The 18,890-nt window shown below is 49.2% G+C and overlaps 5 protein-coding genes across 5 annotated transcripts; 3 read left to right on the forward strand and 2 right to left on the reverse strand.

The window, feature by feature from the left end:
- Positions 1 to 301: 301 nt before the first annotated feature.
- On the reverse strand, positions 302 to 6,781 carry BDV38DRAFT_245715 (Arf family guanine nucleotide exchange factor SEC7). Its single transcript, XM_032054466.1, has 4 exons — positions 2,372 to 6,781; positions 1,949 to 2,318; positions 847 to 1,896; positions 302 to 791 (listed from the first exon to the last, which is right to left on the reverse strand). Exons 1-4 carry the CDS (start codon positions 6,600 to 6,602, stop codon positions 470 to 472), a joined length of 5,973 nt encoding a protein of 1,990 aa, XP_031913938.1. The 5' UTR covers positions 6,603 to 6,781; the 3' UTR covers positions 302 to 469.
- Positions 6,782 to 6,887: 106 nt separating this feature from the next.
- BDV38DRAFT_245716 (putative pyruvate dehydrogenase complex, dihydrolipoamide acetyltransferase component) lies at positions 6,888 to 8,875 on the forward strand. The gene is made up of 4 exons (XM_032054467.1): positions 6,888 to 7,136; positions 7,210 to 7,259; positions 7,331 to 7,554; positions 7,620 to 8,875. The coding sequence occupies exons 1-4, from the start codon at positions 7,030 to 7,032 to the stop codon at positions 8,694 to 8,696; spliced, it is 1,458 nt and encodes a 485-aa protein (XP_031913939.1). The 5' UTR covers positions 6,888 to 7,029; the 3' UTR covers positions 8,697 to 8,875.
- Positions 8,876 to 10,388: 1,513 nt separating this feature from the next.
- Positions 10,389 to 11,889, forward strand: BDV38DRAFT_80235 (golgi SNAP receptor complex member 2 family protein). Its single transcript, XM_032063957.1, has 5 exons — positions 10,389 to 10,786; positions 10,848 to 10,947; positions 11,027 to 11,138; positions 11,198 to 11,267; positions 11,342 to 11,889. Exons 1-5 carry the CDS (start codon positions 10,784 to 10,786, stop codon positions 11,786 to 11,788), a joined length of 732 nt encoding a protein of 243 aa, XP_031913940.1. The 5' UTR covers positions 10,389 to 10,783; the 3' UTR covers positions 11,789 to 11,889.
- A 405-nt stretch (positions 11,890 to 12,294) lies between these two features.
- On the forward strand, positions 12,295 to 13,602 carry BDV38DRAFT_282488 (malate dehydrogenase; the record flags this gene model as incomplete). The annotated part of the gene is made up of 5 exons (XM_032059789.1): positions 12,295 to 12,360; positions 12,458 to 12,575; positions 12,650 to 12,799; positions 12,861 to 12,955; positions 13,009 to 13,602. 5 exons carry the CDS (start codon positions 12,295 to 12,297, stop codon positions 13,600 to 13,602), a joined length of 1,023 nt encoding a protein of 340 aa, XP_031913941.1.
- An 827-nt stretch (positions 13,603 to 14,429) lies between these two features.
- BDV38DRAFT_270913 (ATP-binding protein) lies at positions 14,430 to 17,395 on the reverse strand (the record flags this gene model as incomplete). The annotated part of the gene is made up of 3 exons (XM_032057227.1): positions 14,430 to 14,588; positions 14,657 to 16,554; positions 16,618 to 17,395. 3 exons carry the CDS (start codon positions 17,393 to 17,395, stop codon positions 14,430 to 14,432), a joined length of 2,835 nt encoding a protein of 944 aa, XP_031913942.1.
- Between the last annotated feature and the right edge of the window lie 1,495 nt (positions 17,396 to 18,890).

Below are 18,890 nucleotides of genomic sequence, written 5' to 3' on the forward strand. Positions count from 1 at the left end.
GTCTTTTGGGCCCCGCTGTTGGGCGAACTCCCATGCCCAGCGCCATGCCAAACATTATGGACAAATGTACAACTCATGAAGTTGACGTTGGCACCGAAGTCATATAGTGAGATAGCGGTGGACTGGGATAGGGAAGAAGAATGGAGCTCAGTATTTTGCAACCCGTTTTCTACTGTGAGTGTTTCGAAGGAGGCTTCACTCGCTGTGCGACCTCGGGAATACAAACTACCTACTGAGGACGGTTTTCGGCGCCCTCCGGTTAGGGAAAGTTACGGTCATTAGGAGAGACCCGGTTCGTATAGGTACATACATATATAAAATCCGGCTCACATAGAAAGGTTAAGCACAGAAAAGTAAGTCTACAACAGTCGCCATCCAGTGAAAGACAAGCAATCAGGTAGGCGGGATATCCAAAACACGGGGGAAAATAAATGAATAATAAAAAAGATAAGGGAAATGAGAGAAGCAATCAACGCCCGGTGCTGTCTTTACGATGGGAGACGGAGGTTCTCGGGCTAACAGGTGCTTGCGAAGCAGGGATTCCCAATTTTGCTTCACCAATTCTGCGAAGTAATGATTGAAGCGCAATGCGTATTTCAGGGTTCAAGTCGCGACCGAGGAGATCAACAGATAGCGGGTAGAAGGTTTGGATGTGCTTGTCAAAGCCTTCAGAAGGGAAGTTCGTATACCCTTCCAGCACGTCTACCACTACAGGACGCCAGGCGAGCACATTTCGATGTTGTGAATCTTCGTCAAGAAGGACAAAACTGCGAATTATATCGGCACAGAGTCTATAGAAGATTGGTTAGTCGAGAATTAACGCTTGAGTTGTAACCAGACACTTACGGAATGAGTGCAGCCTCTGTTTCTGCACGGCTATTCCTCCTCTCCTCCCTCTCATCATGGTACATACGGAAAAGGATGTGGACGTAGGTTGCAGCACTTCCACTTTCCTGCTTGAGGAGGTTCGGCGGCTGCTTCATGAATCCTTGTCGCCAAAGCTGCATGCGGAGTTCTTTGTCCTCGTTGAATTTCTTCGCAAACTGGTAACTCTTCTTCAGGAGCCCCATTAATCGAAGAAGCTCGTGGCTCGGAATCTGCGCATAAACCTTGTCGTTGGAGAAGAGTTCATGAACAGTTTCGATCATGAGCAACTGAAGGACACAGTTCGTTATGATGCGGTTGAAGTACCGACGACGAGCAACAGTGACCGCAGCTGGCTGTTGCTGTACCTCGGCCTGAGGTCTATAGTCCTCCAGCTCAGAGTTGGCAGCGGTAGGCATGTCCCCTTCCTCATGCTCATGTGCCACATTTTGCAGTCCGTTAGTCTTCGAAGAATCGGTAAGACCTTCCCGTGCTGAGGATGTTTCGGCAGTCTCGTGTGTATCTCCTTCATTGCTTGCGACTTCCCCGTTAGTAGATTTGTGCGATTCGGAAGACTTTGTAGAGATGGCAGCAGCAGCGGTGAACAACTCGTAGGCAGTGGTCTTGCTGAAAAGCTCCACGAAAGCACCAACCACCTTCTCCCAGTGCTCCTGTTTGAACTTCATAACATTCTGCAAGATCAACTGTTGTAAACAGTTGCTGCCAATTCGCGCGATAGTGTCGTTCTCTTGACAAATGCATAGTGTAAGGAGCTCCAGTATGCGTCCCAGCATGTATTCTAACGCGTCGAAGTAATGCGTGAAAAGGGTGATCATGTTTCTTAATGCTTGAATCATCGTAGTGGATAGCCACACAGATAGCTCTTCATGGTTGGGCACTTTAGACATCTCCGATTTGGACTGCAATACGACGAAGATAGGATAAAGCAGCTGTCTCCAGAGAACATCCCAGAACTCTTGAGGGTAATCACCACCGTATCTGATCAGCGTTTCGAAAAGGTATGTCAAAGCTCTAAATCTTGTGTTAGTCAAATGCTCGCATGCCAAGGGCAAAGGGAGCTTACCGTGAGCGAACTTCAAGGTCGTCACCAGTCATTAACACGTCTTGGAACGCAATTAGGATAGGGTACCAGAACTGTTCCTCCTTAGATTGGCGGCTAAGTTGCTTGGCAAGGTTCGTATTTTCATCATGATGGAATTCTTCAGCCGATGAGCCACGATGCGAAAGAGGACATTCAGGCGTTCTGAGCATTTTTGAGACAGTTGACTTCAAAGTTTCGATAGCCTGTAACGACTTCTTCTGGAACTTCGAGTTCTTAGAAAACTCTGTCAAACATACGACCAGATCGGGGAAAGCACCCTGTGTGATCACAACGCCAAACCGTGTGTTATAGATCTGGGTAACATGTTCGAAAGCCATATTCACAATGCCCTCTATAATCAAATTAGCGAATTCCAAATAGCAACCCGGGGGCACCACCGCTTACCGTAGGGCTCGCGAGCAGCGACTGTAAAGACGCCAAACATCGTTTTCCAACCAGAGCGAATGTTATCTCCGCGGGCCTGAATCATCTGGATAAGACATCGCAGAATCATATCTTTCACGGTTACCGCGTTGCTATTAGCCATGACATGCTCAAATGGCTTGAGGAAATCTTTTTGAAACTTGAACCCTGGAAGCTCTTCGATCTCCATAAAGCGCATCGACAGCTGACGAAGCGAGTCCAGCGCAAAAAAGACCACCGTTGTATTAGAGTGACATCCAACAAGGTTGAAATGCTGTCCAAGGACTTCCCAAATTTTGGACCATTCTATCCTAACTCTCGTCATGTTATAGTAACTAATCTCAACGAGCTTTTGCAAACTGTAGGTACGTGGAGAGTCGGTTTGTCCGGAAGATTGGATCTCTTGCCAACTTACGTCACTCAGTGCCCGGATGAAGTCAATGATGGCTTCATGAGAGAGATTGGCAGTATTCGTGAAGATTCGATCTACACCCCTAATCATCTCAGCAGACCGGCTTTCCATTGCAGCTTCGGTGCGGAAGGCTGTAGGACCATTGATTGATCGAGGGCGTGGCCGTCTTGATGATTGGAAGGATTTGCGGGAACCATCTGATGATGCTTGAGGCACGATACGCGCCCGCGAAACATCAGGTAATGATCCTTCATCAACGCCGTCAGTGAGAAGTTGGAGCCGATCCAGCTGGCTAACGCATGTGAGAATCTCTCTCCAAGAGCTTTTGAGGTAGTTCCCTTCTGTAAGTGCTACATCAAGCAAAGCTTTCAAAGCCTCGACATTCTTCGCCACCATTTCTCTAACGTTGCCCAAGTTCGTGAACTTAGCCAGAGCCGTCACAAATGCAACTCTGGGAGTCTCCAAGTCGAACGAACAGCTAACTCGGATAGCTAACTTCATTCCTTCCATGCACAGTTTAATCATTTCAAGGTTCTGGGTGTCCTGCATTGGGGCAGACAGGCCGGAAAGGAAAGACATCCAAGTGACATTGAACATAGAACCAACGTGTCGGACAGAGGTAGCAGGAATAAACCTCGAGAGAGCCTCCCTGACTGCCGTTTTTCGTTGCGCCCGAATCAAGCTTCGATAAAGTTGCTCGGTCTTGTTAGCCATCTCTTCAGAGGCTTGAGCGTACTTTTCGCCTTGGATGTCCCTCCCTACTGTGGCAAAGACTTGTCCAGCCCTTGATGCCAACCCTCCAGGTGTGCCCGTGGGCATTCCAACGTTTGCGGCGTGTTCTCTTTCTGTATCAAGAACGATTTCATTGCCTGCAATCTCGTCGTAAATAGACGTAAGATATTCCTCAGGTAAGTCCTGATTATCGTTGATACCCCTGTTGTTTTTTATGAACTCCTCTTTCGTCATACGACGACCCTTCATCTTGCTGCTGTGCAGGTCTGTGTTAAGCAAGATGACGGAGTACGCAAGAACGTAAGCCGTGTCAGCATTTGCGAAAGCATTTGGATTTTGGGTTGTGTAGCGCTCTGCAAACTTGAGCATGAAACGATCAATCTTCTGTGCCTCTCCAGGCAGACGGAAATGTTGCAGGAAGCCACGAAGAGCATCAACGAATCGCCGCTTTGCGAAATCCATCATGTCAACAAACGCATGCATGATAGCAATGTTCTCGGCGTCACCTTCACCAAGGTATTCTCCTACCATAGCCTTGTCTAGCCGGTCATTACGGAATAACAAGGACGCAATCTCGGCAGGATCGGACTTGATGAAACCTTCCTGTATGAATAGTTTGATGCCACGCTTAGGTTTAAAATTGAACTGCTGGACGGCATTCATGAGCGCAATCTTTCTTTGCTTGACTTTCTCCATCTGGCTTGGATCATCTTCTGCCACAGGTGTTGACCGACCGGTTCCACCCTCGGCAACATCGACCCTTGGGGATGAAAGGAATGCACCGGCATTTGTATCCAATGACTCTCTCGAATTGTCAATGGATTTCTGAGACGATATATTAGTGACAGTCTGATCTACCATACGCTGAGAGGCCCAATTGTCTAATGATTGCAGTATCTCAACTAGAGATTCGACTGATTGGTGTTTGAGCGTATACTCAGAAGGGACACCCTGCAGATTAGCCTGTTGAATGTTGGCTACATTCGCGGTAGTGAGAGTCGGAGGTAAAGTACCGCGTTGGTGCCACTCAATTCCTAAACGAGAGATCTTGACATGGTGCTCCTGGAATTGATGCTGCTGGGCTGCGGTAATAGAGACTGGTACGCTGGCATAGCGAGAAAGCTGCTCGATGATGTTTTGGAAGATATTCTCCAGTGCGGTCCTGTCGCAGTCGTAATTGAGATATATCTCAACTAACGCACGCGGGTCGTCTGCCAATCTTTCCAGAATTTCCATAAAATACTGCTTCTGGAAAGCGGGCGCATTTCGCTTCTCAAGTATAGCTAAATAAATCTCTTTCAAGAACACTTCAAGTTCTTTTTTCATCATCACTCTCATATGCTTGAGCATAAGCCAGAAAATTTCACAGCACACCTCGAAAACTCTGGGCACCGAGCTGGAGCCGTTTCGGCTAAGACTTAGGCAAAGGTGAGGCCGAACAGCTTGCAGAAGAGTCATAGCATCCGAGCTGTTGGAGCTTTGCTTGATCGTCAATAGAGGGGACGTGAAAACGGCAATGTGAGTGTTGATTAGATAGTGAATGTGGTGCAGAGACAACAGTTTTGATCTCATGTTTTGAGACTTCAAATCCTGCTGCTGTTCGTGGCTAAGAATCTTGTGACTCAGCTTGCATAGAGCTCGGAAAACCAGAAAAGCATCTTTAACATATACTTCGTCTTCATCATCATCTAAGCCTTCACCGTCTTCTCTCTCCTCCCCTGAAATCGATAAGGACCTCACTGGGGTCTGGCGGGCCTTGGCGCGCGTAACTGTCGTTGGAGCATTATCATTCAAAGATGTAATGTCTTTGTTCGACTCAAAACTTTGCAATGTCAACTTCTCGGTAGGCTCCTTAGCAACGGGTTGATCCGGGACGGTAGCAGAGGCGACGTCAGACGCTTGGTCTTCATCATTGGTTTGAGGGGTTTCCGTAGGATCCAGGGTTACAGTGTCAGAAGAGGACCCCTGTGCCTTTTCGCCATCGCGCATATGTAGTTCTTTCAATTCAAGCCTCACACGAACACGATCAAAAACTGTGCTGACCATCTGAGTCAACGATCCCTGGGCGATCTGCTGGTTTTGACTGGACTTAGAATAGATAAAAATATTGTATATCTGGCGTACAGCTTTAAGGAGGCCAGCTCCGTGAACCACAATCTTGTCATTCAGAACTGCCGCAAGGAGTGATTTTAGTATTTGTTGTTGGACCTCGATGGGCGTAGCTTCGTTTTCGAAACAGTCGCAGATCGCATCGATAGCTCGTTCAATCAGCGGTGGATACTCTTGCGTGGGTTCGGTTTGGGAGACATTGCCGTCCTGAGCACTAGGGAAAGCGAAGTATGAATAGGTGATAAGTTTCCCTATGCAATCGAGTGCTGTTACTTGCAGAGGGACACTAAGAGTCTTGGTTGCAAGAAGTAAAGGGCGAAAGATAACTTCCGGATCTATGGGTTGGCCATCCGATTGCTTTACATTCGCAATCGCACTCTTCACGGCGTCCTCTAATTCTTTGGTTCTCCGGGCTTCTCGGGATGCGCCAATGGTGTCAAGCGCTGTTACAATGAAGACAGTGGAGCTAACGGGAACTGAACGGTGTGTTGCAAATGTAGCAGTCGTTGATCTCGAATCTGAGCGCACGCGAGAGTCCGGGGCAGGTACATCTTGAGGCGGTACAGATTCTATATCTGGGTTCTCGTCGGGAGAGCTCTGTTCGAGACTAACATCCTGTCCACCGTCTTGTGTGTTGTCTGCGTTTTCATCCTTCGCTTCCGACTGTTCGGATGCTGGGGGCTCGACAGCGTCCTTCGCGGGGGCTGAAGGTGTTTCTACAGGCTCAGTAGGTTCAGTAGGGTCCAATTCGCTTTGTACTTGCTTGTGACCTTGTGAATCATCCACATCGATTTTTAGGCATTCCATCTCCTCGGGGAGCGTGGGCTTGTCCTCTTGGACAGCATCGGGGGTTTCGGAGTGCGTGGAAACATCTACCCCATGCTCTTTGTTGTCTGCCTGCGACAGAGCCGGAGGTGTTTGGGTTGGCTCATCGGCAGAGCCATTCTCAACTTCCGCCATTTATGCGAGACTCCGTCCGGAGCAATCCAAATAAGGCATATGAGGGGTCCACATGGACAAGTAAATTCAGTACTAGAAGCAGTGAGGAGAGTAGCACTCCATACTAAGTTACTAGCCCGCTAGTGGAACTGATGCGTGTCTTCTCCGGCGGACGGGGATAATCTACGGACGCCGATTCGTGCCAGGTACGCGACGGAGACCTGCTTACAACTTACCTAAGCAGGACACCGGCGGCACCCGGCGACACTATTCCGATCTCTCACCGGGAAGCTCAACAGAAAAGTTCCTAGAGCTGCACTTCTCAACTCTTTGATACCGGGCCCTTCCACCTGCCAGATATACCTTTCGCCCGCCCTTCCACCCTCTCTCCTCTCTTTGTCGCATCCCGGGCCCTTTCATCGTATCATACTCACAGCATTCAGGCACCATGGTCGCCAGTGCTGTCCGGATGCGCACTCCCAGCGCCATGCTCATCAAAGGCGCCTCCTCCCTGAGGAGGCCGCAGGTTATGCACAGATTCAAGGATGCTGTTCAGTATGTTATAGCCTGCGCTCTAACTCTCAAATTTCATATTCAAAAAGGCTGACGTTGTTATCCCTATTTTCAGACCCCAATTGCCCGCCTTCGCTGCCCTTTCCCGCTACTATGCCTCCAAGTGTACGCCCGTCCAGATTTTATCCCTACTATCTCATAGTGCAGTCCTCGAATTCTAACATGTCGAGTTGCAGCCTTCCCCCCTCACACTATCATCAGCATGCCTGCTTTGTCGCCAACAATGCTTGCTGGAAACATCGGTGCCTGGCAAAAGAAGCCCGGCGATGCCCTGCAGCCCGGAGATGTTTTGGTCGAGATTGAGACCGATAAGGCACAGATGGACTTTGAGTTCCAAGAAGAAGGTGTCTTGGCTAAGGTTCTGAAGGAAACTGGTGAGAAGGAGGTTGCTGTCGGTTCCGTATGTGCTGCGATGCAAATTTTCATTGTATCCCCGTATTGCATTTACTAATTGCGCGTCAACAGCCTATCGCCGTCCTCGTTGAAGAGGGCACTGATGTTTCGTCATTCGAGTCGTTCACCGCTGAGGATGCCGGTGGTGACAAGGGTGCTGCCCCAGCTCAGGAGAGCAAGGAAGAGTCCAAGGGTGCTGCTGATGCTGCTCCCGCTTCTACAGCTGCCCCCGAGCCTGCTGCTCAGGAGCCCGAGACATCGGGTGAGAAGCTTCAGCCCAGTCTTGACCGCGAGCCTACCATCAGCCCCGCTGCTAAGGCTCTTGCTCTGGAGAAAGGTGTGCCAATCAAGGCCCTTAAGGGTACTGGCAGAGGCGGTCAGATCACCAAGGAGGATGTTGAGAAGTACAAGCCCAGCGTTTCTGCCGCTGCTGGCCCTACCTATGAGGATATCCCTCTTACCTCCATGCGCAAGACTATTGCCAACCGCCTTCAGCAATCTACTAGAGAGAACCCCCACTTCTTCGTCTCGACTACTCTGTCTGTCACCAAGCTTCAGAAGCTCCGCCAGGCCCTTAACGCCTCCGCCGATGGCAAGTACAAGCTTTCCGTCAATGACTTCCTTGTCAAGGCTTGTGCTGCTGCTCTTCAGAAGGTACCTGCTGTCAACTCCAGCTGGCACGAGGAGAACGGTCAGGTTGTCATCCGCCAGCACAAGACTGCCGACATCAGTGTTGCCGTTGCCACCCCTGCTGGACTGATCACTCCTGTTGTGAAGAACGTCCAGGGTCTCGGCCTCTCCAGCATCTCTAACTCTATCAAGGACCTTGGCAAGCGCGCTCGCGACAACAAGCTTAAGCCGGAGGAATACCAGGGTGGCACTTTCACCATCAGCAACATGGGAATGAACCCTGCCGTTGAGCGGTTCACTGCCGTTATCAACCCCCCTCAGGCTGGTATCCTGGCTGTCGGAACCACCCGCAAGGTTGCCATCCCTGTCGAGACCGAGAACGGTACCGAGGTTGAGTGGGACGACCAGATCATTGTGACTGGTAGCTTCGACCACAAGGTGGTCGACGGTGCTGTTGGTGCTGAATGGATTAAGGAGCTGAAGAAGGTTGTTGAGAACCCCTTGGAGCTGCTGCTCTAAGGTCGATCTGGTCTGTTTGGGATTCCAAAATGCCAGATGTATTACCTATCTACGACCGGAGTTCCTTTTAGCATTTGTTTTAATATGTATTAAAAATCATTCTAGTGTTTTTTGACCGTAATTGGTCTGTCAAGTACAGTGCATCAGATCTAAATCCATTTCCTATGTTCCCTTGAGAATTCTATTCCCGGGTCAAATCCGTAGTTAGGCTGTTGTCGACAGCAGAGGCGACTGATTGAAGACAATTCGCTAAGCCCAGTACTAATCGTAAGCCGCTAACCATGTTCCAAATTAATTTAATTCCTTTCGACTCAATTCTCGACGAGGGCCAAGCCTTTTTCTTTACAGTCGAATGTGACCATGGCGGGTCTTGGCAGTGCTCCAACTCCACCGGCTGATCAGTGACGTGATGTCATTCTTTCACGGCTGCTCCTGCGCCCTGGCATTCATATAAATCCATGCATGCGTCTTTTCTCAAACTTTACTTCATTTCCATCTGACAGTGTCTTTAAAGTGCCATTCTCAATTCTCCCTTCGATCAGTATCACTTTCCTCTAACTTTTTCAGGTAGGCCAATATTGTGTCCTCTACCAACCATGATAGATTTCGTGTTACAGTCTTCTAGCCATGCTTCCGCCGAACTAACTCTGTCGCAGACCATAATTACATAACCTTCCAATCTTCTATCTACGTGGCACTCCGAACATGTCCTACGCCGAAGTAGCCGCTAAGGGCCCAGAACAATCTGCAGAAGAGGTATGTGACATCCCGTTCCCTACCTTCTTTACCTCCAATAAACTTGCACTTGTTGGTGTCAGGACTAACTCTCCAGTTAGGCGTAAGTCGACACATGGCCTGTCTACAAAGCTAGTTATGCACCTGAATGTCCCTCTGACTAATTGAAATAAAGCCGTGCCCCAAGCGTTGGTGGGGTCTATAAGGATGAATCCGAGAGCACCGCCTCGTTAGTCGATGTAGATTCACAACACGTCACCGTCGTGGAGTCAAATTTCCTGGATCAAGACATCAAGACCACCACTCAAGCTGAGCGGGTAGAAAGGGAAGAGTCTGAGGGAAACAAGAAAGCGAGGGAAGAACAGAAAGCTAAAGCCAAGGCCAGGGCCAAGGCTAAGGCTTCTGGCGTATGCCGCAACTCGGATAATCCGGTCTATATCGGCAATGCTGTGCTTCTGAGCTTGGTAGGCGCAGGGCTGGGGTTCGGTGCATACCGGAAACATGCTGAAGGCAAACTCTCCTGGGAGCTGATTGGGCTTTGGTCCGGTGCTGTTGGGGCATTTGGTGCAGTTGATTATTTCGTCAGCAAGTAAGTTGGTGTGCTCAATGTCAACCTTTAAGCCCTTTTGCTAATGCTTAAATCTATCAGGTGGTTTCTTCAGAACAAGTACCCTCCCAAATAGATGGAGAGTATTGCTGTTCCTGGCGTTCAGTTTCGGGGCCTGTTCTATATGATTTATCATATATTGCATCATAGCTCTGTTACCCACACTTCCCAAGGGCTGGAGTTGGCGCAGTGGTGGATTTTATTGTTGTATCAGTAATTCATAATGGCATACCCTTCTCCTCATTTGTCATTGGAGTATCATTGTTGTCTATATATTTGAACTAACCAAAGTATGTCACGAGTAATTGAGCCTCAAGTACAGTACAACCAAATCAATCATGAGCCATAGAATGACTAAGCTCAATGCCAGTCATGTCAACGGGTCATTAAGCAATAATAAAATTTGCAAAGGTCAATTTGTAGTTGAGTATGGCTAGGAAACAATGACAATTGAAATAGTTGACATGCTAAAAAAAGCAGCGCCAGGAGGCGGTCAGCGACGTCAGAATTGTGCGACTGCAAGAACATGTGGCCTTGGCCGGCTTTATCTACAAGACGTAGTAAAGGTACAAACAAAACTCCCACATTGCTGTTCCACCAAAATCACATATTATTGAGATTTGCTCAGCGAATTGCACGCAAGGTCCTCCTACAACACCAGACTCTGTCATATACCATCCGGTTTCCTAAGCCTGTACTGTGTTTATATGCAAAGAGCCCACCGTAACGGCGTTGCCTGTGGAAAATGGTACGCTACTTGTGCTGACATCTGGTTATTGAATTGTGTCTAACAGGTGTATTCTGCGCAGAACTCTCTTTTTAATTCGGCTTTGAAGCAGTCCTCTGCTATCCGTCGAGATCTGGACACATTCGCGCAGTCTCCTGCCACGTCCTCGCCCGCATTACAAGGTACTGACTGAACTTTCGCACTACAAAATTAAACAAGTAGGAGCCTTCAGTTGTGACGGAAACTAATGTAACGCTATAGGCCAGATCGCAGCTTCACTTGCTTCCTTATCACGCACAGTCGATGACTACTCAGCTTTATCGAAGAAAGAATTGATACCCGAAAAACAGCAGAAAGCGTTCGAGAGAGTAAAGTATGAAACTATAGCAAAGTTGATCATCGAGACAGGCTGACTGAGACATGGTTCTGCAGTAATTTTCGGTCGGAGCTCGCAGATTACCGACTGCATTTCGATCGGCTACGCAAAGAACGAGAGGATGCGGTAAGTTTGTTGAGACTTGTTTGGACGCTGCCAACCATGATGTTCGCTGACCCTAATAATTTTGGATGTTATAGCAATCCGTGACAAACCGTAATGAACTACTTGGTCGACGTCCACATCACACAGCGACACCAGAAAACCCATACGCCCAATCCTCCCTTCCACAGTCGTCGGCCTTCGCTCCGTCTTCGTCCCGCGGTGGGCTCAGTTTCGGCGCTTCGCCCGCAGATTACAACCGTGAGACTCATGCGCTTCGCGAGCAATCCTTCTTGGCCAACACGGGCACACAGCTTGATGATTTCCTGGACCGGGGACGTGCTGTGCTTGCGGATCTTGGACAGCAGCGAGAAGTGTTGAAGGGGACGCAGCGCCGGCTGTATAGTGTTGCTAACACCCTGGGAGTCAGCGGTGAAACCATTCGAAAAGTGGAGCGACGGGCAAAGCAGGACAAGTGGATTTTCTGGGGTGGGGTCGTGATATTCTTCCTCTTCTGCTGGGCTGTATTGCACTTTTTGAGATAATTTATGATCTTTTTGTTGACTGTCGGTGTGGGTTCTCTGGATGTTGCTTGGGTTTGTTTCGCAAGCGCAGGTGTTCGGATTGCATTATGATATCATTCTATACTCTTTTTATATTTTCTTTTGTAACTATATGCCATTGAGTTCAATTGAACGGCTACATGATCATGAATGTGATGGACTGTTCGAGTTGAGACCAGGAACCAAAATAAACACAAGTCGGGTATTAAACAAATTATATTATACGAGGGTTGAGGCCGGTCCCCATGTGAAGTGACGAATGATTCCGAGTCAGCCGTGCGTGGGGAAAGAATCGGAAACGGAGCGATTTAGCCGCCAACAAACCAAATTCGTTAGTGAATTCCTTCTCACCGGCAACCAACGGCCGCCGATTCCTCTTCCCTTTCTTCCTTTCTCCTTTCTCATCCTCTTTTCTTTTCTCTCTCCACCTCACCTCTCCATTTCTCCTAGATAGAATTCATTCTATCCATTCCTACACATCATTCACAATGTTCGCTGCTCGCCAGTCTTTCAACCTCCTCCAGAAGCGCGCCTTCTCCGCCTCTGCCAGCCAGGTGTGTGATTGAATCCATTGAACCTTTCTGTTTCTGGACCTCGGAGCTAGCTCTGCAACAACAAATCCAACATACTAACTTACCTTCTTGTTCACAGGCTTCCAAGGTTGCCGTCCTTGGTGCCGCTGGTGGCATTGGCCAGCCCCTCTCCCTTCTTCTCAAGCTCAATCCCCGTGTTTCTGAGCTTGCCCTTTATGACATCCGCGGTGGCCCTGGTATGTTTTTGCACAGCTTGCAACATCTCCGACTTCGGTGGTTCAGGACAGGACTAACATGGGTGATGCAACAGGTGTTGCCGCTGATCTGAGCCACATCAACACCAACAGCAACGTTGCTGGCTTCGACCCTACCCCCTCTGGCCTCCGTGATGCTCTTAAGGGCGCCGAGATCGTTCTCATCCCTGCTGGTGTTCCTCGCAAGCCCGGCATGACCCGTGACGGTATGGACATCCTGACTTTTCAATGGCACCGGGAACTGAATACTGATTGCATCATCGCCAGACCTCTTCAACACCAATGCCTCCATTGTCCGCGACCTTGCTAAGGCCGCTGCCGAGGCTTCCCCCGAGGCCAACATCCTCGTCATCTCCAACCCTGTATGATGGTTTTCACCCAATGTCAACAGTTTTCTCGCGCTAATTGCAATTAGGTAAACTCCACCGTCCCCATCGTCTCCGAGGTCTTCAAGTCCAAGGGTGTCTACAACCCCAAGCGTCTCTTCGGTGTCACCACCCTTGACGTTGTCCGTGCCTCTCGCTTCATCTCTCAGGTCCAGAAGACCGACCCCTCCAACGAGGCCGTCCCTGTCGTCGGTGGTCACTCCGGTGTGACCATCGTCCCTCTTCTCTCTCAGTCCAACCACGCCAGCATTGAGGGTGAGACCCGCGATGCTCTTGTCAACCGCATCCAGTTCGGTGGTGATGAGGTTGTCAAGGCCAAGGATGGTGCTGGCTCTGCCACCCTCTCCATGGCCATGGCTGGTGCTCGCATGGCTGAGTCCCTCCTCAGGGCCGCCCAGGGTGAGAAGGGTGTCGTTGAGCCCACTTTCGTCGACAGCCCTCTCTACAAGGACCAGGGTGTTGACTTCTTCGCCTCCAAGGTTGAGCTCGGCCCCAACGGTGTTGAGAAGATCCTCCCCGTTGGCCAGGTCAACGCCTACGAGGAGAAGCTCCTCGAGGCTTGCCTTGGCGACCTCAAGAAGAACATCCAGAAGGGTATTGACTTCGTCAAGGCCAACCCTTAAATTACTCTCATGAGGTAAACTAGACCGTCTGCAGCTCTTTTCCTCCTTGTATAATAGTCTTGTGTATGACATTTTACGCCTATTACCCATCGTGTATGCTTCCACTTGCATCGGCTTTATATTGGAGGAGATGCAGCTGCAGTTTGTTTCTGGAGCAATGACGAGCTGATGGATAGTCAAATTGACGATTCCTTCTGCGCCGTTTCATGATGGCAAAGGCGATGAACATGTATTTCTTAAACATTTCCAAAAATATAATTGATTCCCCTGATTTCCGTATTCCACCCGAAAGCCTTGCCTAAGATATCCTGTACACAACCTGTAGCCATGATGCGATAAGTGACAAAACTAATCGACCCGCTTTACCGAGGCATATAGATCGATCTTATCTGATGCGATGTGATTATCTTGGTATCCATTCTTAATTCTGTCTTTATTCCTTTATCTCTTATCCTAACCCCTAGAACTAGGCCACCTGCAAGGTTTTCGTGAATTCAACCCCCATCGTTAAAACAAGAAATACCAATCAAACCAAGACCCGCCACAGACATGAAACATAAACAAAAGACGAAAGAAATGCACGAAAAGAGGAGAGAGAAGGCCAGGATCACATAGGCTATGCCTCAGTCCGCGAAAAAACAAGGTCAGGAGATAAATAAATTAATAAAATGAATTGAACACGAACGAATAGCTAATCTCTCGAGGAAAAAATCGCGACGATTTCGTAATATCTCATTTCATTTCTCATTGCATTTCTCATTGCGTTTCTCATATTCTTGTGTCAGTTATCGTTCGTAAGTCGTATCTGCTCTTAAATTTGTTGTGTTTTATGTGTAGCTTCTCATCGCATCGATGTATCCTGTTCCACCGCGGAGATCGTGGTCGAATGTTTCTGCTACCTCTAAGACCCTCTTGATGTGTTCCATGGAGAGAGGGGTTCTCTCGTTGACGGCTAGGGCTTGCGCGGTGCGAACTGAGTTTTTGATCTGGGGGTATGGATTAGTTTTGGGTTCTTTAGGATGGATTGGAGGTATTGTGGATGGGGTAAGCTTACCTGTCGTCCGTTGAGGTTATGGCGAGCCAGAGCGTCAAAGTCTTTCTCGGTAAAGGTTGCTGTTTGCACGCCGTCCATAGCTTGGACTTTCTCGAGGAACATTTTCCATACGCTTCGCTTCGCCTTGGTGGTGAGGTCGCCGTATCGCAGGGCGACGTGGATACGGGATTGGAAGGCATCGTCGAAGGTTTCCACACGGTTAGTTGTCAGGAAAAGAATACCTTGGAAGTACTCTAGGAGACGGAGGAAGATGCTAACGAGAGCATTGCGGTGGATATCCTGGATCGTGCGCTTCTCGAGGAATATATCTGCTTCGTCCAGCAGGAGCACGGCGCCCCAGGAATGGGCGATATCTAAGATCTTGTTGAGCTCAGCTTCCAGGGTCCGGGAGTCCGTTCCGAGCTCTCCCGCGCTGACCATGTACAACGGACGTTTGAGCAGCTCGGCGATGCCTTCGGCTGTCAGGGTTTTACCTGTGCCTGGCGGTCCGTGGAGCACAGCGACTAGACCTTTGCCCTTGCCTTGAATAACGTCGTCGATGTTCTGTGCGGCGCAGAAAGTGTGGGATTCCACAAGGGCCTTGACAATTGATTTCTGATTGCCTGGAAGGACCAGGGAATCGAATGCGTCTTCATTCCAGTCGATGTCGCTGATGCCCGAGATGCTGAATTCTAGCCACAATTTCTCGCTGAAGGCAAATCCCAGAACCACCGGACTGGCTATTAGCAGTTCTTCTTCGGTGAAGTCTCTCTCGGATGGGTCCTCTACTTCGTCCATTTGCTCTTTGTGGATTTCATTGCCATTCTCATCTAGCTCAACTTCAACCACGTGCGGTGTGCCCTCCTTATCCTGGATGACCTTGTACCGAACTCTAGGGGCATCTGAGTCCCGACGGTGGACATATGGGTCATCTGAGTCAGATTCTGTCACGCAGCAGCATCCGCCATCACTACCGGCAGCGTCGGAGTCATCGATATAATCTGCATCTTTCGGGCGGACAGTGCTGATGGGATAGTTAGGGTTGATCCGGCGGTGAATGGCAGGATCGATCATAACTCTTCCGTTGATGTTGACTTTGATGACAGACCGCTTCTTCTTGTAGAAAGCCATGCCTTTGTGGAACCGGTAGTTCATACCTCTCATTGATACAAACTTCTTGCCTCTCTCAATTAGCTTGCTTTTAACGTCTTCAGCCTCTCGATGGTACTTCAGCGGGTAACAGCTGAGGCTGGTTATCTTGCGAGCACCCTTGAAGCTTTCCACTTCAGCCAGCATTGTTCCCATGCCAAAGGATTTCCCGTCATATTCAAGGTAGCGGCCTTCAATACTGTACCACTGACCTTTCATGAACGAGGACTCCTTGGTGGCATACTCGAGCTTAAATGCCCGTGGCTCGTCCTGGTTCCCGTACGTTGGGGTGTATGCAATGGTGTTCGGCTTGAACAACGCCCAAAGTAGATCGAAGGTTATTGTGTTGGCTTCCAGCAGCGGATACAGGGTCTTCTTAGTCTCAGCGTAGTCCGTATCCAGGTACTTGACGAGAACCTTGAGATGGGCCGCCTTGGCTGCAGCTACCTTTTTAGCTTTTTTCTTTTTCTCCGTTTTCGCCTGTTGCTTTAGGTCTTTCATGTATTGGCGGGTTTCTTCAAAGTATAAGAAAAGCATATTGGGGTCAACGACGGCCGTCTCCTGCACTAAGCTGACCCCCTTAACGCCGTCCATCACCTTGGTGAGTGCATCGCGAATGTACTTGCTTTTCAAATCTACCACGGTTTCCGTGTACTTGTTATCCCAGTCAAATTTGCGGCGTACGGTGAAGAGATACTGGTCCCATTCATTGGCATCTGGGTCATCCACAGTCTCTGTAAGCTTGAAGTTATGGATAGTATTATCCCACACTGAGGCCCATCTGGTTAGCACTGGCCGTTCTGATCAGCAGATAGATCAAGGTTCACACATACATTCATCTACCCGCTTGAAAGCTATCTTTGAAGCAGCTTTCTTCCTGCCCTTGGACTTTCTTTCGCCGTCGGATGAGTTCCGTTTACCACGGGTTCTGTTACGACGCCTACCATCGCCTCGTTTCAGTCTCAATGAGGCTAATCGCTCTTCCGCAAGCAAGAGTGCCGTGTCGTCCGGGTCAGCTTCGTCGTCTGAGTCCTCCAGGTCCTCCGATGAGTCCTCCTGGGACCGGAGTTTCTTAGCCTTTTTTCGCGCCCTGAGCTTGGATACAAGCCGCTTAACAGCCTTCTCATCGAGGGCGGTATCGTCGTCTTCACTTTCATCTGGGTCGGACTCAGACTCGGATTCATATTGCGACCGGGACTTCTTCTTCCGACTGCTTCTCAGCGATTTCTTTGTCTTGTTCTTTGTCCCTCTCCGCCGATGCGTCCTTTCTGGCTCGGATTCAGATGGACTGGAAGGAGATTCTTCGTTTTCGGATGCAGATTCCTCAGCGCTGGAGCTATCGGCAGAAGAATCCGACTCCTCGGAACTATCATCACTAGGTGTGACTACGGACGATGTCTTGGACTTATGGCTCTTCTTTTTCGAATCGCGATTGCGGCCATTAGGGTCTTTTTCCTTGGACGGATGTTTTTTGCAAGCCGAGGCGCTTTCCGATACGGCGACGGGTGATTTCGAATCTGGCTTGATAGTATTGTTGTCGACCGGCGGCTCGGCCTCATGTTTATTTTCCGACCCGGCGGCGGCGGCAGTCGTCACACTGGAATCGGCCATGGCTTCAGGGCGCTGATTAGATAGGGCCCGCTGTGGAGCTGCTTCGGGGAGCGGAGCAGATGGGGTCAAGAGCGGATCCGAGCTTTGCTCTTTTTGTGGCTCGGGCTCGGTGACGGACTGTTGAGCTGTGTTGTTAGAGCTAGAATCCAGAGGGGTAGCACTGGATGACATTGTCAGTGACCTCTAGCAAGTGGGAGGGAATATAGTCGTGACAGGTTTAATACGGGGTATTATGAATGAAAAGGAGGATTGGGGTGTGAATGTTTTAGTGCCGGTGGATCAGGTGCACGAGGAGGAGGGCGAAGATCAATACATATAATATACCACAATGAGCGGAATAAACCAGCTTACCTGAACTGACGTACGAGCTCTGACGCCTAAGCCCAGAGATCACAGGCTAGGTTGGCGCCTTGCTTCGTATAATTGGAATGGATTGGCCGAACGACTAGAGGGCTCTTCTGGCGGTGAGAATGAGGCGGAAGATGTCCAATGCCCTACGACTTGGGCGCGGGCTGTATCGAGAACGAAAGAGCAGTAGGTAGCATGAAAGCAACCTTACCGCGGAAGTTGAAAGGGAATCGTGAATCACGGAGCGGAGACTGGCGTGGTCATGGAGGGAATTGACGAGGAAGTTCTCCGGGAAAGTAGCAGTAAGAGAGGGATCGTGAGATGATGGCACGTTATAAAAGGACTACTGATGAAAACAAGGCAACAATGCACAGGGACAGATTGTTGGACAGTTACGGATTCTAGGAAGACGCAAAGCAGTGATGCCTGAGAGCTGCATGTCCCAATCACGGCTCTGCCTGAGGCGCTGACTTGTCGGCGCTTCTGTTCAGCCCCACGATGCAGGCATCCCTACCAATGATTGTTTGCCCCAGAAATACATTCTAATGGTGCAGATCCAGAATGGAGTCTTTTTCTTTTAATGGATTTTATTTGTTCTCTGCCTAATTTAGGTATTCATGACTCACTACGACCAGTATTCCTACAGGGCTGTAACTCTATATCGGCCAGATGATCACCGGGCAACTAGAATATCCCATATACTAGAACATTTCATTGCTTTTCAGCCTGAAGGATGCCTTGGGGAGAGACCATAAGTAATAATAAAGTAAAACAAAATAAAATCAAAGATCGTCATGAGTCAAAGGACCAGACCTGCCGATCTTTGGGTTACACCACTGAGACCGCAGGAATCGGCGATGATTTCCAGTCTCTTTCCTCTTCCCCTCATCCCTGCCTTTGAAACGCATGCAGGTAGTCTGTGCGTTAGTGCAGCTGTACTGTACTTTTTGCTCTTAGGGCACTGAGCTATATCTATCGGTGATTCTCGAGGGGGATGCAGGTCGGAGTAAGGGATAGCGTACTGAGAAGTACTCTAAATATAGTAGTAATACCTAGCTCTCTCTCAGAGTAGATTATATGCAGTGAGGGTTAAATAAAAGAAGAAAAGGAGGAAGGGAAAAACAAACGACTATTCGAGTGACAGTCA

Source organism: Aspergillus pseudotamarii, assembly GCF_009193445.1.
Source record: "Aspergillus pseudotamarii strain CBS 117625 unplaced genomic scaffold BDV38scaffold_24, whole genome shotgun sequence".
NCBI lineage: Eukaryota > Fungi > Ascomycota > Eurotiomycetes > Eurotiales > Aspergillaceae > Aspergillus > Aspergillus pseudotamarii.

Excerpts from the sequence above, each read along its gene's own strand:
- BDV38DRAFT_80235 (XM_032063957.1), top strand. Across the intron at positions 10,948-11,026 it reads GTCCTCGCCCGCATTACAAG|GCCAGATCGCAGCTTCACTT; the intron begins GTACTGACTGAA and ends GTAACGCTATAG. Across the intron at positions 11,268-11,341 it reads GCAAAGAACGAGAGGATGCG|CAATCCGTGACAAACCGTAA; the intron begins GTAAGTTTGTTG and ends TGGATGTTATAG.
- BDV38DRAFT_245715 (XM_032054466.1), bottom strand. The coding sequence starts at position 6,602 with ATGGCGGAAGTTGAGAATGGCTCTGCCGATGAGCCAACCCAAACACCT. Across the intron at positions 2,319-2,371 it reads CGCTGCTCGCGAGCCCTACG|AGGGCATTGTGAATATGGCT; the intron begins GTAAGCGGTGGT and ends ATTTGATTATAG. Across the intron at positions 792-846 it reads ACAGAGGCTGCACTCATTCC|ACTCTGTGCCGATATAATTC; the intron begins GTAAGTGTCTGG and ends AATCTTCTATAG.
- BDV38DRAFT_245716 (XM_032054467.1), top strand. The coding sequence starts at position 7,030 with ATGGTCGCCAGTGCTGTCCGGATGCGCACTCCCAGCGCCATGCTCATC. Across the intron at positions 7,137-7,209 it reads AGATTCAAGGATGCTGTTCA|ACCCCAATTGCCCGCCTTCG; the intron begins GTATGTTATAGC and ends CCCTATTTTCAG. Across the intron at positions 7,260-7,330 it reads CCGCTACTATGCCTCCAAGT|CCTTCCCCCCTCACACTATC; the intron begins GTACGCCCGTCC and ends GTCGAGTTGCAG.